The sequence below is a fragment of the Uloborus diversus genome, chromosome 9, assembly GCF_026930045.1.
Source record: "Uloborus diversus isolate 005 chromosome 9, Udiv.v.3.1, whole genome shotgun sequence".
NCBI classification, from domain to species: Eukaryota; Metazoa; Arthropoda; class Arachnida; order Araneae; family Uloboridae; genus Uloborus; species Uloborus diversus.
The window spans coordinates 106086445-106101759 of record NC_072739.1 but is presented as its reverse complement, the minus strand read 5'-3'; the positions used below and the strand labels follow the sequence as shown (position 1 = coordinate 106101759).

At 33.6% G+C, this 15315-nt stretch overlaps 1 protein-coding gene across 1 annotated transcript in view; it reads right to left on the bottom strand.

The window, feature by feature from the left end:
* Window positions 1-720: 720 nt before the first annotated feature.
* The window catches only part of LOC129229445 (sodium-dependent nutrient amino acid transporter 1-like), an 85426-nt gene continuing 70831 nt past the window's right edge, over window positions 721-15315 (bottom strand). The window contains exons 12-16 of the mRNA XM_054863754.1: window positions 14159-14287; window positions 11608-11707; window positions 4951-5051; window positions 2172-2336; window positions 721-1449 (exon numbers count right to left, since the gene is read on the bottom strand). Of these exons, the coding sequence (XP_054719729.1) occupies window positions 1309-1449; window positions 2172-2336; window positions 4951-5051; window positions 11608-11707; window positions 14159-14287 (636 nt within the window). The 3' untranslated portion in view covers window positions 721-1308. The remainder of the gene's footprint in view (window positions 1450-2171; window positions 2337-4950; window positions 5052-11607; window positions 11708-14158; window positions 14288-15315) is intronic.

The following is a 15315-nucleotide window of genomic DNA, read 5'->3' as shown; positions in this document are numbered from 1 at the left end:
TACCCTTTCATGAATTCCCAACCTCCCCTCCCACTCCCTCCTACATCATCATGGAAATTTGTCTCAAATTGCTTTGCTTAGTATTATTGCTATTATTATTATTATAATTTTGGAACTTCCACTTCCAAAAAATTCCAAAGGGGTGTACTAAATTCCATCCTTTCCCCTTACGTCATCAAAGGTTCCCGTAATTGCTTTTTTTTTTTTGCTTCAATTTTAAAAACTGTCTAGGGGAGAGCCCCCAAACCTCCTCTGATATCATCTAAGATCGTTTAACATTGAGATTTTGGAACTTCAAAAAACTTCCTGTTAAAAGTTCCGATAACTGTCGAGTTTTGCTCAGAATTTTGCTACAATTGCGTTTTCAAGACTGCAATTCTAAAAAACCTCTGAGGATGAACCCTCTTTTCGTAATGTAGTTGAAGATCGTCTAAAATTACATTTTTTGGAACTGCAGTATCGAAAATATATCGAGGGAGAGTTCCTGCCTCTCGGGTCAAAGAGGGGGCGCTCGCCCCCATCGCCCCACCCTTGTATCCGTCCTTGGTTACGAATTGGTGTTAGCCAAATTCAAAACTTTGTTAGCTGCTGACGCATTAACGTTTTCGCTAAAGGATTGCTGTTCAGAAGTAGTGTAGAAATGATATTGTCGCGTAGATGAAGCTTGCGAAGACAATGTTAAAGTCAAATGAAGGGAATACTGGGTAGTCTCAACTCGAGATCATTATTCAGAACCATGAATGAACGCTACATCTGCTTATATACAATTTAAGAAAGTGCTGGTACTTTCCAGACTCGGAAAGATACAGAAATTAATAAAACATTTGAGAATAAGTTACACACACTAACAGAATCTGGTATAAGTCTGGTAAGTACTGGTAGTAAGTACTGGTTAAGCACATTAGCAGGCTGTTTTCCAGGAACGTTTTAAAATTGTTTCATAGTGAAAGGGAAGGACCACAAAAGTTGAAGAAGCAATGAAACTCTATTTTCTTTTACCCAAATTGACGCTAAACATTTCGGCCCAATGGTGAAAACCAAACAGTGAGTCATTGCTTTAGAAGTGTACTGCAACTGTGTATGAGTTGTGTCAAATGTCTTACATGAAAAAGGACGGAATCTGGACGCAGTACTGTGCGAAACGAGTAGGAGAAACCAGTATGGACAGCACATACCGACTTGTACTGCTGATGGTATCCAAATGAAATGCAAGTCATGAGTGTTACAGCATCAAAGATTTCACAATTTTGATCTCAGCTTTGCTCGTAAAATGCACAGTTGAATTTTGAATGGTATTGATTACGTTGATCAAAATACATCTTCGCGAAAATTCTTGTTTTCGTAGGCAGCGCCATCTAGTGCAGGTTTCTTCAGCGTTCTCCATGCTGCATTATGAAAAGGATCTGCTGGACCCCAGTTCTCAGCAGGACGAAAAGCATTGGCAATCTTCTATTAGGGGGAAAAAAACATACATTTCATTAAAATTACTATAGAAATAGATATATCAATAGCTAATAAGTTATTGATAATCTCGGAGTACCTAATATCTAATTAAATAAATCTGAAGTTTTAGTGTACTAGTATTTACAGCTTTCTTAACATCATATATACATATATATATATATATATATATATATGTATGTATAAAGTCGAAGATTTTACGAGAGTTTCGTTTCCATTTTATGCATAAAAAGGCAGCCAAAAAAGAAGTATTTTTTCCCCTTTAATACATTGCTTTGATTATCAGCTTGTGTGAAGAGGATAATTTATTTACAATAGTGCTCCTTAATGCACTCAGTGTTGAAGGATTGTATAAGAAGTAGCCTATTGGCTACTTTTTGCCGTGGATGATGACCTAAGATTTTATTACTGGCTAATTTTTAAGAGACTTAAACTTTTCGCACAATTTGAAAAAAAGTAGCCTTTATTTTCTGGATTGTGTCCAAAATTATGCTTTTAGGAAAAACAGACGTTTAAAAATAATACGTACTGAAAGCAAGAGAAAAGATATTGGGCCTACGACATACAAACTTAATGACGTTTTTTTCCTCTAGGCAGACATGACCTCTCGCCAGTCAATGGGTCAAATTTATTGTAAAATTCTGGTAACCTTAGGTGACTTTTTTTTTTTTTTGAAACTTTGAAATTAAAAAGAAAAAGGATTTATTTACCTGTCTAATTCCTTCGCTAGGGTCCTTCCAAACTGTAACAATGATCCAAAGTGGTATTTGGATCAAAGCGAATGCTGCTAGAAACCAACCAATTGCAGTTGCCCATTGAGGAACTGCTGAATCCCCAGAAGATTGTTCTTTCGCCACTCCGAAAATAAATATTACCTTCACAAAGAGAAAAAATGGTCTTTATTCATAGCAAGTTACATAAAAAAAGCACGTTTATTTGAAAAAAAAAAGGTCAGCTCCAAATGAAAGCAGTAACTACCATAGGTCAGTGGGGCTCAACCTTTGTTTTACCGGAGGGCCGCACACATATTAAAATAATTCTAGCCGGCCAGAAAATATATAAAACTCATAATTGTCATATTTTGGGTGGAAGTTTGAAAAAATAAGTCCCTAAAATGCAGCTTTAGGCTATCTTAGGTCACATAAGCGAAGGGCAATCGTGACTCCCCCCCTCCTCCTTCTCCAGATCAGCACCTGTTCCTAGATACAGGTGATTTCTCAAAATATTTCAAATTTACAGCCATGTATACAGAAATTGGTTTCCGGAAAGCAAATACAAGCTTCTGATAAGCAAGAGCCTTCAAGAAGTGATGTCAAGATTTCATGGTTGGAAATTTTCTTCTGTGTTTATGTTTTCTCATGTTATCGAGAAGCTTAAAAATTTAAATATGTTCTTGCCTGCGAGATTCATTTTAATATGAGGTGCGGTCCGCAGGTGAAAAAAAGTTGTGCATCATTGGTAGACGAAAGGAGTTGGCTTGACAGTGGATGTAATGAATCTTATCTTTCTAGTACTAATTTTTTTCAATGAAGAAATTCTTAACTTGATTTCTAAGCAAGAAATAAATTTCATGATTGTACCAATTGCAGCAAAACACATTTATATTTGTGTGTGTTTTCAAGGTAATAGTGACTATATGTAAAAAGGTCACTTATTTAATTGCTCCCCAAAAATTCTTATAAGAATGAGCATACACGTGCTGATAATACAGGGCGTCCTGAAATAGACTGACTGTTTTCAAAAATTTATAACTGGAAAACGTTGAATGATTAAAAAAAAAAAAAAAAAAAAATCCTCTGTTGAAAATGTAGTAATTTTTTTCTTCCCATAGTTGACAATTTTAGTTCAAGAGTTTTCCAACAGATGGCGCTGTAAGTAGTAAGCCTTTCAATCGAAGAAAGATAGGAAGTTAAATCATACTTTTCCGAAAAAAATTTTAATGAACAAAATTACATTACATTGTTTTAAATGTGCCTACGTTCGGCTACAATCACATGTCACAATTGGAGAAAAAAATCGGTGAATTTCAATTCTTCCTTTTGATTTACAGACTTACTGTCTGAAAAGTTTTGAACTAAAATTTGGAACTCATGGGGAAAAAGTTACGGCCCATCACATGAATTTTTCGCAAGAATTTATTTTGTATCATTAACCATTTTCCTTTTATATATTTTTAAAAACAATCAGTATATTTCAGGACACCCTGTATGTAATATGTTATACAATTGATGTCTAGCAAATGAAACACATGATATGGACTGAACCGCATACTTCAAGCGCTTTAATTTGACTTCATGCTATTAACAGTTTTTTTTTTTTTCTTTTCACGAAATCTTTTTTCAGATATTACGGAAACGGAACTGATACCACAAGATGCATAATGGGGTCGTTTCCAAAATTTTAAAAGTATTTTTTTTCTGAAAGAGCATGATTAAAAACATAGGATCTGACCATTTTTTAAATAATTTATTTAAGTTTAATATTTAAAAAAAATTACTTAATTCGGTGCGCTTTCATTGTTTACACTTCTGTTGTGTGACATCACAAATTATGATATGCCATTAAATGCTGCCTTTCACAGAACAAAATATTTAATTCGCATTTTTTCTCACGTGTATTGGCAACGATGTGGTTGATAGCAAGCGTAGAGCGCAATTTTAATTCTCTTCTTGATTATCATAACGTGGAAACATAAAAGAAAGATGCGCCAAATTGCATCATTTGTGACGTCATAAAGACCACGCCTTGTTTAAAGAATCGGACATTTTAAACAATTAAAAAAAAAGCTGTTGAAAAAATCAAAGTATTTTCTGGGTCCGAGTAATTTTTTTTTGCTCATTCTATTCATTTCAGTGACTAAAAGTAGTACTTTTGACTGAAGGAAACCACCCCATTTTTGTGTCCAGTAGCTGTTACTCATACTTAAAAAAACAATTAAGGAAATGCTGTCAAAAATGTAAACAACACTAAAAATCATACGCAATAAGTTTCAGACTGACAAAATCAGAAAACGTGGGCTAAAAGGCTCGTCGAAACCCAAATGATCAACAGGAAACTTAGCCGAATCGGAAAACGGTTTACTTGTTAACACTAACGCAGCGAGAATGACTTTCTGGGTTTTTTTTTTTTTTTTTGACCAAAATAAAAGTTGCATGTGAAAAAAAAATTACTGTACTAAGATTGGCAATAATGTAAAAACCGAAGCCTCTGGGAGGGGAGGTGTTTTTACCCCTAAACTCTTCTTCCCTGCGCCTTTGCTTGGTTAGCATGATAGCAAAAGAACGTCATGAAAGAAATAATTTCAAAAACTGTCAACAGATGGTGCTAGTACGGATCGATAACTACTATGTAAAAGGAAGTAAAACGTTTCGAAACCGGTTGCGTTTTTTAGGAAAGTTTTTTTTTTTAGTTTGTTCCACTAATTACAGGGTGAAAACTGATATTGGGGATGAAAAATAATTTTAATATTTAGATAACTCTGAAACGTACTGTGAGGGCCAAGGGAGCTGTCACTGCCCACGTGAACTTCCAAAAAATTCCTGGAGGCCTTTCTAGCATAAACTCCACATCCCGACAGAAATTCTTCAAGCCTAAAATGAAAAAAAAAAAAAAAAAAAAAGGTCAATACATGAAAAGTTCGAGAAATAAGAAGACCTGTCCTCTTATAGGAGTTTTAGGTTTATGCTCTTCATTTGCATGACGTCAAAATTCAAATTAATTCCTAGGGTTATGTGTTGTAAAACCTCTATAAGAGGTCAGGCCGACTTATCCGACATTTTGGTTCCGAGACAACTTTGGATCAACCCTGTTTCTAGCATTTATAAATACGTTACAACATTTGCTGGTTGCTATGTCGTAAAACAATTGATGTTCAGTTAAGTAAAATATCATTTAAGGTAAATCTAGAGAGATAACTTGATTCACAAATTCAACAAAAATGTTTCGGGAAATGTTTGCTATAATGAATGTCATTTCCACACCTAATTTGTTTTTTTAACTTGTATTAATTAAATCTTTTCCATTTATGGAACAAAATAATGAAACATCAATCAAGCAATGGGCACCAGTTTTCGGCAACAAGGCTTTTTTTATGAACACTAATTTTGTGCCCCTGCCATTTTGGAACCAAAATGTCGGATAAGTCAGCTCCCCGTATATAGTGGCCTTAGTCTGTTGGATGTTGGTTGCTGCTTTTGTCTAAAAAGGATTGTGTAAATTTGAGACGGTCGAGTATAAAAAAAGTCGCTACTGGTGGACATGGACGCCACTGCTTAGGAATAAGGGCATGCTCGTGCAGGTTCTCGAAAGTGACCCGGAAAGTCAACTTCAATCAAGTAAGGACAATATATATATATATATATATATATATAAGCAATATGTAGTTGCTCAAAAAAGAAAAAAAAACTTAAAATGTTCGGTGTTTTTTTTTTGGAAAGCGGTGCGTGGTAAACAGAAAACAGATAGATGCGTTATTTTCAGCCGAAACATAAAAGAAAAACTCAATCTAAAGGACATATCGCACACCGGCAAGGAAAATGATATACAATAAGGTGGGCCGAAAAAATCGAATTTTTGCGGAGCACTTAGCCTTCGTGCGGAAATTTTGTGACTCCCTAACACTAATTACTGTGCAAGATTTCGTGACTCTGAGTTAAGAGTCATGTCTGTAAGAATCAGGCAGTTTACGGCATTTGTGATTGTTGACATTTTTAATTTTTCTTAATTTCACATGTGTTGTTCCTTATCATGAATGTAATGTTAGTGCAAAATATGAGCTTTGTCTGCCTTACCGTTTTTGGGAAATTAAATTTTTTAATTTAGGGGGCATGGCACATTTTTGCGTGTTTTTCAAATTTGCAGATTTTAAAGTTCTTGTTGTTTTAAGCGCCCCTATAATGACAGGAATTTTTAAATTCTATACTATTATATGGTCTTCTTAGATATTATTACAGCTGTCAAATCCGTGTCACTACGAGGGCGACGGTCACAAACTCCGTTTAAAAATGAACAAAAATGAATTTTTTTGCTACATTCAATGCCAATTTCCTCAAAGCGCCTTCATGATGACACCGACGTTTTTACATAAATTCCTGGCTACTCTTATATACATCAAAAATATGTGATAAAATTGGTGTCACCATAAGGGCACCAGAAGATATTGGAACTTTTATGTGATAAATTTCACAAAAATGCAAATGTTTAAAATCTGGCTACTACTCTCGCCCTCATAGCAGGGATCTGAAACTAAATTAAGTTTGATAACCAACATATTCGTCTAACATATGAACTAAAAAAATCGGTGTCACTCCGATTACTTTCGGAAATATAATCATTCGAAATTAGTATGCTATGGAGTTATTTAAAAAAAGACTTTTCTAATTCGAATGGCACGGTTTGTTTGAAACTTTAATATAAAATTACAGTAGTGACACCTAAAATAATATGTTTCTAATGCTTTTTATTAAAAAAAAAACATTATAAAAAGCATTAGAAATACAGTAAATCGATATAGGTACAGATGAACGTATTGTGTTATGTGCGTTATAGGCTAAAATAGTCGTACTAATATTCATATTTTTTCAACCATACTAATTTTTTATCTGTTATTTATATTAAAAATGCAACTATTTATAACATAATGTCTGAAATAGTTATGAACATAATGTATTATATAGCGAGCATTCAGAATCTGAAACATAATTTGAGGATGACGTAGACTAAAACAAAGAAAACATAAAAAATCAAATCACCCAATTTCAGAAAGACGGGCATCTCTTATTGATATCTGGTATTTTTGTAGCATGGGAAAACATGGTATCCCGGAGAAATAGTAGAAGTTGAGCATTTGCAAGTAAAGATCAAATGCATGGCAAGAAGGATTGGAATAAATAAATTTATTTGACTGGAAAAAAAGGCGAGTATTGGTATGATAATCTAAACACATTATGCACAATAGATCCACCTGTACCTATATCAAAACGAGCATTTTCTATTCAAGATAAAGACGCTCGTACTGCCCAAAGCTGTTTATGTTAAACGTTGCTTCTTTGTAATAAATTAAAAATAAATATGGTCAACACTATCTGGGTGTGATAAGATTAAATTAACAAAATACATAAACAAACAAATAAAATAATTTAATAATAATAATAAATGAAAAAAAATGCACCACAACATACTAACTTCGAATGATTATGTTTTCAAAAGTAGTAGGAGTGACACTAATTTTATTAGTTCAAATGTTACACAAACATGTTGGTTATCAAGCTTAATTAGTTTCAGATCTCTGCTATGAGGGGACTATAGCAAATGCTCAACTCCTACTATTTCTCCGGGATACCATGTTTTCCCAAGCTTTAGTGTTACAAAATTACCAGATATCAATAAGAGATGACCGTCTTTCTGAAATTGAGTGATTTGATTTTTTATGTTTTCTTTGTTTTAGTCTACGTCATCCTCAAATTATGTTTCAGATTCTGAATGCTCGCTATATAATACATTATGTTCATAACTATTTCAGACATTATGTTATAAATAGTTGCATTTTTAATATAAATAACAGATAAAAAATTAGTATGGTTGAAAAAATATGAATATTAGTACGACTATTTTAGCCTATAACGCACATAACACAATACGTTCATCTGTACCTATATCGATTAACTGTATTTCTAATGCTTTTTTTTATAAAAAGCATTAGAAACATATTATTTTAGGTGTCACTACTGTAATTTTATATTAAAGTTTCAAACAAACCGTGAAAAATTCGAATTAAAAAAGTCTTTTTTTAAATAACTCCACAAGATACTAATTTTGAATGATTATATTTCCGAAAGTAATCGGAGTGACACCGATTTTTTTTTAGTTCATATGTTAGACGAACATGTTGGTTATCAAACTTATTTAGTTTCAGATCTCTGCTATGAGGGCGAGAATAGTTGTTAGATTTTAAACATTTGCATTTTTGTGAAATTTATCACATAAAAGTTCCAATATCTTCTGGCGCCCTTATGGTGACACCAATTTTATTACATATTTTTGATGTATATAAGTGTAGCTAGGAATTTATGTAAAAACGTTGGTGTCATCATGAAGGTGCTTTGAGAAAATTGGCATTGAATGTAGTAAAAAAATTCATTTTCGGTCATTTTTAAACGGAGTTTGTAAGCGTTGCCCTCGTAGTGACACCGATATGACAGCTGTAATAGTATCTAAGAAGACTATATAATAGTATAGAATTTAAAAATCCATGTTATTATGTGGGTGCTTAAAGCAACAAGAACTTTAAAATCTGCAAATTTGAAAAACACTCAAAAATGTGCCACGCCCCCTAAATTTAAAAATTTAATTTCCCAAAAACGGTAAGGCAGATGAAGCTCATATTTTGCACAAACATTACATCCATGATTCGGAACAACATTTGCAAAAATAAAGAAAATTAAAAATGTCAACAATCACAAATCACAACCCGCCTGATCTTTACAGACAATGGCTCTTAATATCTTCTGCTTTTTCAGATACTTAACATTTTGAAATTTTTAGAAAAACATCAAATTAAGAGAAAATTTGCAAAATATTTTAAATTCCGTTGAACTTTAAGCTTTAGTGCGGCGATTTTTCACCTTCCCAACACAAACTGCTGCGTAAAATTTCAAGTGAGTTAATTTTTTCTGCTCTGGCAAGAGGCCTGAATTTTGAGAATTTTACGCAATTTTCTTTTAATGCGAGTGACACATTACAAAGTACCTACATACCTAATACCCTGCAATACTTCAAATTTTAATCACATCAACAGCATAAGACCACATCTTGAACCAAGATCCTTCCTTTAAGGGGTTAGGGTTAAAGAGGTCAACTGTCCCCCTGATTTTAAAAAACTAACGGTTTTACATATAAATAAGCGTGGTTTTGTATTTTTTGATAAAATTTCATTGAGTTTACGCCCTTTATCCCCCACCCCTGAAAAATATCGAAATAACAGGCCTGTCTTTAATAGTGTAAACTCTTAATACAAATTATTGTGCAAATTTTGCTATATCTGGGTTAATTTCCTCGGCTCTAGCAAGAGGTCTAAATAACAATGGAAAAAAACATTTTTAATTTTTTTTTTATAGCGTGGATGTTGAAGTGGGTAGAGGTTCAAAATTTAAAAGTTCTTTAATTATTTAACCTAGTTGCATGTAATTACAAGTTCGATTAAAAATGAACGCTTTTATACGGTTACAAAACTCTCTGGGAAATAGGGAAAAAATTAGAACAGAATTTGGGATATATATTTCTATTCAAAGAGGAAAACTTAAAAAATTACTTATACACATTGTAAACTATGCCTTATTAAAACTACAAAATGTACCTTTTCGAGCAGTTGACGGAACCAATTACATTTTTACCTTCTTGGCAAGTATCTTGATCCCAAATAATTTCCACGCATGCTTAGCTCCGTCTCTAATAGGTGGGTTGGTTTTTATTCAAAACCAGATTAGAGTACATACATTTATAAAATTGTCCAAGATTTGAAACTCAGTTGGTAGTTTTATAGTTGAAGTGTACAATCTCAATATTCTATTGGCTGTTTTCAGACAGTGAGACATATTTGGCGCACCCATATCGCGGTTAGTAAAATAAGGAGACCTTATTTTACGGCATATGGTATTAGTGATAAACATTGTTGTTGTTTATTCAATATCGTCGCGTCAACTTGCAATCTAATGACTTAAAACCAACTATGGGACGCTTTTCTGAGTCGCACAGTATGCTTCTAATTTTGCTGGAGTAAAATTTAGAGCCTGACTGACGTTGAACCGTCATCGAACTGGAAGAGATGCCGCAATGAAAGTTCGTTAAGATGTAAAAGGAAAATAGCCTAATGGAGGGGTCTGCGAAGCTTTTGCTCCAATTAACGAATAATTGCAGCTTTTAATCTAGTAGATTGAAAATATTTTAAAATATGTACCAGAGTGTTACAACAGACAACTTCTAACAAATATTTAAACCACTTGACTTTATTATCATTTTCCCCGTATAAACAACGAAATAAAGCCTATTTCAGTTCGTGACAAGCTCGTCATTTCAATTTTTCCAGAGGGGGGGGGGAGGGGTGACAAAGGGAGTGTACTCAAAGAAATTTTATCAAAAACTACAAAACTACGCCCACTTATAGGTAAAAACGTTAGTTTTTTAAAGTAAGAGGAGGAGGAGCCGTTGACCAGGAAGGACCTGTTTCAAGGGCTGGTCTTATGCCGTTGATATGATTAAAAATTTGAAGTATTACAGGGTATTAGATATGTCGGTACTTTGTAATGTGTCACTCGTATTTAAGAAATTTTATGTGAAATTCTCAAAATTCAGGCTTGTTGTCAGAGCAGAAAAAAAAAAAAAAAAAAAAAAATAGCTCACAGGCTTGAAATTTTGTTTGTGTTAGGAAGTTAAAAAATTACAGTACTAAGGAACTCAGCGGAATACAAATATTTTGTAAATTTTCTCTTAATTCGGTGTTTTTCCAAACATCTCAAAAATTCAAGTCTCTTGTCAGAGCAGAAGACATTAACTCGGAGTCGCAAAATTTTGCACAGTAATTTTGATTAGGGAGCCACAAATTTCTCGCACTAAGGCTAAGGGCTCTGCAAAAAAATCGATTTTTTCGGCCTACCCTAATATACAACTCAAAAAAAAAAAAAAAAAACAGCATTGGAGAAAATCAATGTTGTATGCAATAGTAGATTTTAGCGATTTTGTCCCAAATAATACAGTACGCAAACAAAAAATCATAATGTGGTGTTTATTGGCTAGTTTTTGCTGTTTACGTTCATACTTCATACACTAACTTCAAAAAATTTTCTTCTAAAGTATGAAATTTTAATGATATCGTTTTTACGCCGCAACACACCAATTATGTAAACTAACTCTGTGCTAGCTGTGTGGAAAAAAAGAGCATTAAATTTAGATTTTAAATCAACAGCTATTATACGTTTTCCTCAAATTTTGAGCTGGATCACTTTTTCTGTTGGGGTGCGATATTTCATGTTGTGTGGCGTTACATTTTAGAAAGGTCGTATGAATGATGTCTTGTTCATGTTAACTAGCTTTCTTTGCAATAACAGCTGAGATAGAATTTTACCCGTCTGTGACGGGTAGTCCTGGTAGTACCATATATCCATGAAACAGCGATCACTTCCAGAACTGCGTAGAAAAAGACAGCAACGCCAGCTCCGTAATTGTTCAGGAGCACCAGTATCAGCTGACCAATCTGTGCAAAATAAACACTTTACTCAGAAGGTATAAAATCAAGTATAACAAAACAGTTTTCATCAAACGAAATATTTCATATGAAAATCTATGGAGAAACGAGTTTCCAAATGATTTAATTGAATACAGTCGAATTCCGTCGTAGCGAAAATCGTTATAGCAAAATATTCTGTTATAACGAAGACTCCTGGAAATTCAGAATTTATTATTGTATGGTCCTTGTGTAATTTCGATATAACGCAATTTTCCTGCCACAAAATGGTTTCTTTGGTCCCTTCAACTTTGATAAAACGGGATTTGACTATATCAGTGTTATTACTGGGGAATACACACTTTATTTAAGTTCGGGGTAGAGGCCAAAAATTATACTCTAATTCCAACAATTTAAAGAAAGGGAAGAAAAAGAATCAAAAGTAGATTCTAAAACTATACCCAAATAAAGGAAAGTGGAGCAAACAGAACTTTTTCCTGGTAGGAAAAACTCATAACAGCTCTTGTGCAATACACATTAACATACTAGGATTGAAAAAAGAAAGCATGCGTAAAAACGAAGTTTCTGAGAGACCCTTTAACTTTTCTTTGTTGAGCACTGTAAAAGCAATTGAGAAACGTTCCTGGAAAATGATAGGCAGCTATCTGATATGCCTAATTTCTGCCAGTAACATATCTTGCAAAAACCAGGAACGTTTTCCACTTAAAGTCAGTAACCTTTCTGTTAAAGCCAGCCATGTCTCGGGAACGCAACCATGGCCAAAACCGAGAGTGAATTGCAAATAAGAACCAAGCATATCCCCCGCCCATAATTCGTGCTTCGCGAAGCTGTAATCTAGTGACTTATCTGCTTTCAGTGGAAGTGTATTTAATCTGGACGAACCGTAAACAAAGTAAAGTCGATACAACAAATAAAACAAGTTTAGTCAACTTTTAAACTAGTAGCTATTTTTTTTTAATAGCAATTCGGAAAACATTTTTTGAAGATGAAAACCTTTGAAATCCCGAAACGTTCCACGGAAGTAACCAGTAACGTGTCCGATTTTTTTACAGTGAGAGTTCCTGATATAGTGAGATGACCAGATATCTGAAAGTGACTATAAAGACGACATGAAAATTGTCTTCATTTTTCTAGTTCTAAAGCAAGAGTAGTTTTTCTTAAAAATAAAAGTTAACTTCAAAAAAAAAAAAGGCAAATAGAAATTGAAATTAAACACGAGCACTTTCTATCTAGCAGTACGTATATTTATGGTAAATGAAAATAACTAATGTAAAATTGGTAGCCGGTAAATAATGACCCTATAGGAGTAAAATATTGATATCCTGATTGCAGTTTCAGGAAATTGCCACTATGCTTGTGATAACTGAATGCCTTTGCAAAAATATAACGGATTGTAAAAAGATTGGCTGCGTATAAGATATAACAAACAGTATTTATCACAGTAAAATATAGATGATGTTATTGCACTGTTAGGAAGCTGACCCAATATTCATTGCTAAGGTCTAGTTTCAATAAATTTTTAACATCACAGCAAAACTAGTCGCTTTTAAGAAATGACCTACATCTTATAATGACATTCAAACATGGATACTGCATCATGGCCAAAAAATTGAGCAAAAGCAATAACTCTTGAAAAGTACATATCCTTGCTATGCACTTTATGTACCATATCCTTGCTATGTATGGAAAACTTATGCATTTTGAAATGACAACTATAGTTTATTCTAATATCTTAGTTATGCTGCAGTAATGTTAAAAATATGCATTGACTTTGGCAAGGTCTTGACAAGAACCATCAATGTTGCTGCAATAATGGATCTTGACAAGACCATCAATGCTGCAATAATGAACCTTACATGAACCATCAATGCAGCTGCATGTGATAAGAACCACCCTTACTGCTGCAATAATGCGTCTTGTCTAGAGCCACCAATGTTGCTGCAATAATGGTATTTTGATAAGAACTACCTATGCTGCAATAACGAACCTTAACATAATAAATGCAGCGGTAAGATGGGTTTCGGCAAGACTCATCAATTCTACTGAAAAAGTGGGTCTTAACTAGAACCATCAATGCTGCTGCAATGATAGATCTTTATAAGAACATCAATGCTGCTGCAATAATGGGATCTAGACAAGTACCACAAATGCTACAATAGTGAACCTTGACATGAACGATCAATGCAGCATTAATAATGGGTTTCGATGGGTCTTGATTAGAACCATCAATGCTGCTGCAAGGATGGGTTTTGACAAGATCCGTCAATTCTACTACAGTGAACTTCGCTACATTTGGAGTTACATTAACAATTTACGTGGAATCGAATGATTTTCTTTTATCAATGACTTCATATGAACTATCTTCTCAGTGTAATGCTACGTTATGGCCACATTTAAGAACGCACCATATAAAAAGGTTTTAAGGTTATGTGCAACAGAAATTCTTCATTTTCTACTCACATTTGTGGTAAGAGGCAATCCAAGTGCGAAGAACATTGCACAGATTCCAAGAGCAAGTAGCCATTTCCTTTTCCGAAGTACAGGGAACTTGTCTTTCAATACTGTTAGCAAGGTCTCAATCATGGACATCTGTAAAGTTTCAGATAAACAGGAATATTGGAATCCAATTATTTCGCAATATCAGTGAATATCTAAGTAAGGAGCTCAATTGGCAGTTTCGTGCTCATTAGCACTTATCAGCCCGGCATAGGACTGACTGAACTGGAGGTGGAAAACCTCTTAAGTGCATTTCAGTCCTCTAGTGTATTTCATGTATTTCTGCCTTAGTGCCTTAGCCCTGGCTATAGGGCGGTAAGTTATTGAATATAAGACATTGCCTAAAACCTTACATTTGATGAATAAATATGGGTTTAAAACCACTTTTTTGATTTGTTAAGAAATAAAGAAAAGATTTCAAGTACATATTCAGATGCTATATTTACGAAAAAAGGACCTTGGAGGTGAAGATATTGTTTGTCCGGAAATAGAAGAAATCCCTCTTTTCATTACTTGAAATGTGAGCTATTGGATTTTGGGGGTAACAGGTTAATTCTTTTTTCAGTGTAAAACGATGTGTAGTTACTAATTTGAATCCAAAAAGATGAACTGAAACGATATTTTTGAATTGAAAAAAAGATTCTTGTAACTCCGAAAAACGTGTCTGAATTTTCTTTATTTTTAATTTGTGCTTGCTTGACGTTGTTGATTTTATTTTGTAGCACAAAACTATATTTATTTCTTTTTATATTTTAATGCGTAAATATTCAACATTTTCAATGAGTACTAAGTTTAAGACAGAGTTATGTGTATTAGATGAACTGTGTTGAATCTGACACTTTTATCCGGAAAAGTTCCGAAATTTTCTTTTTTTGGCTCTGACCCTGAATGCCAGGCTAACTTTCAGCGTGGATAATATTTCTTTTTGACTGGTTTTAATGATGGTTATATCATAAATTTGGATAACTAAACAATACTTTATGAGTTTTCCTTCATTTTATACCAACAGGTGAAACAACCTATTAAAATAAACTTGGGGTACTTAAAAGTAAAGAAAATGTAGCATAAAATAATTTTGAACGACAACGGAGATGCTGGAAAAACTCAAATTCAGTTTTATC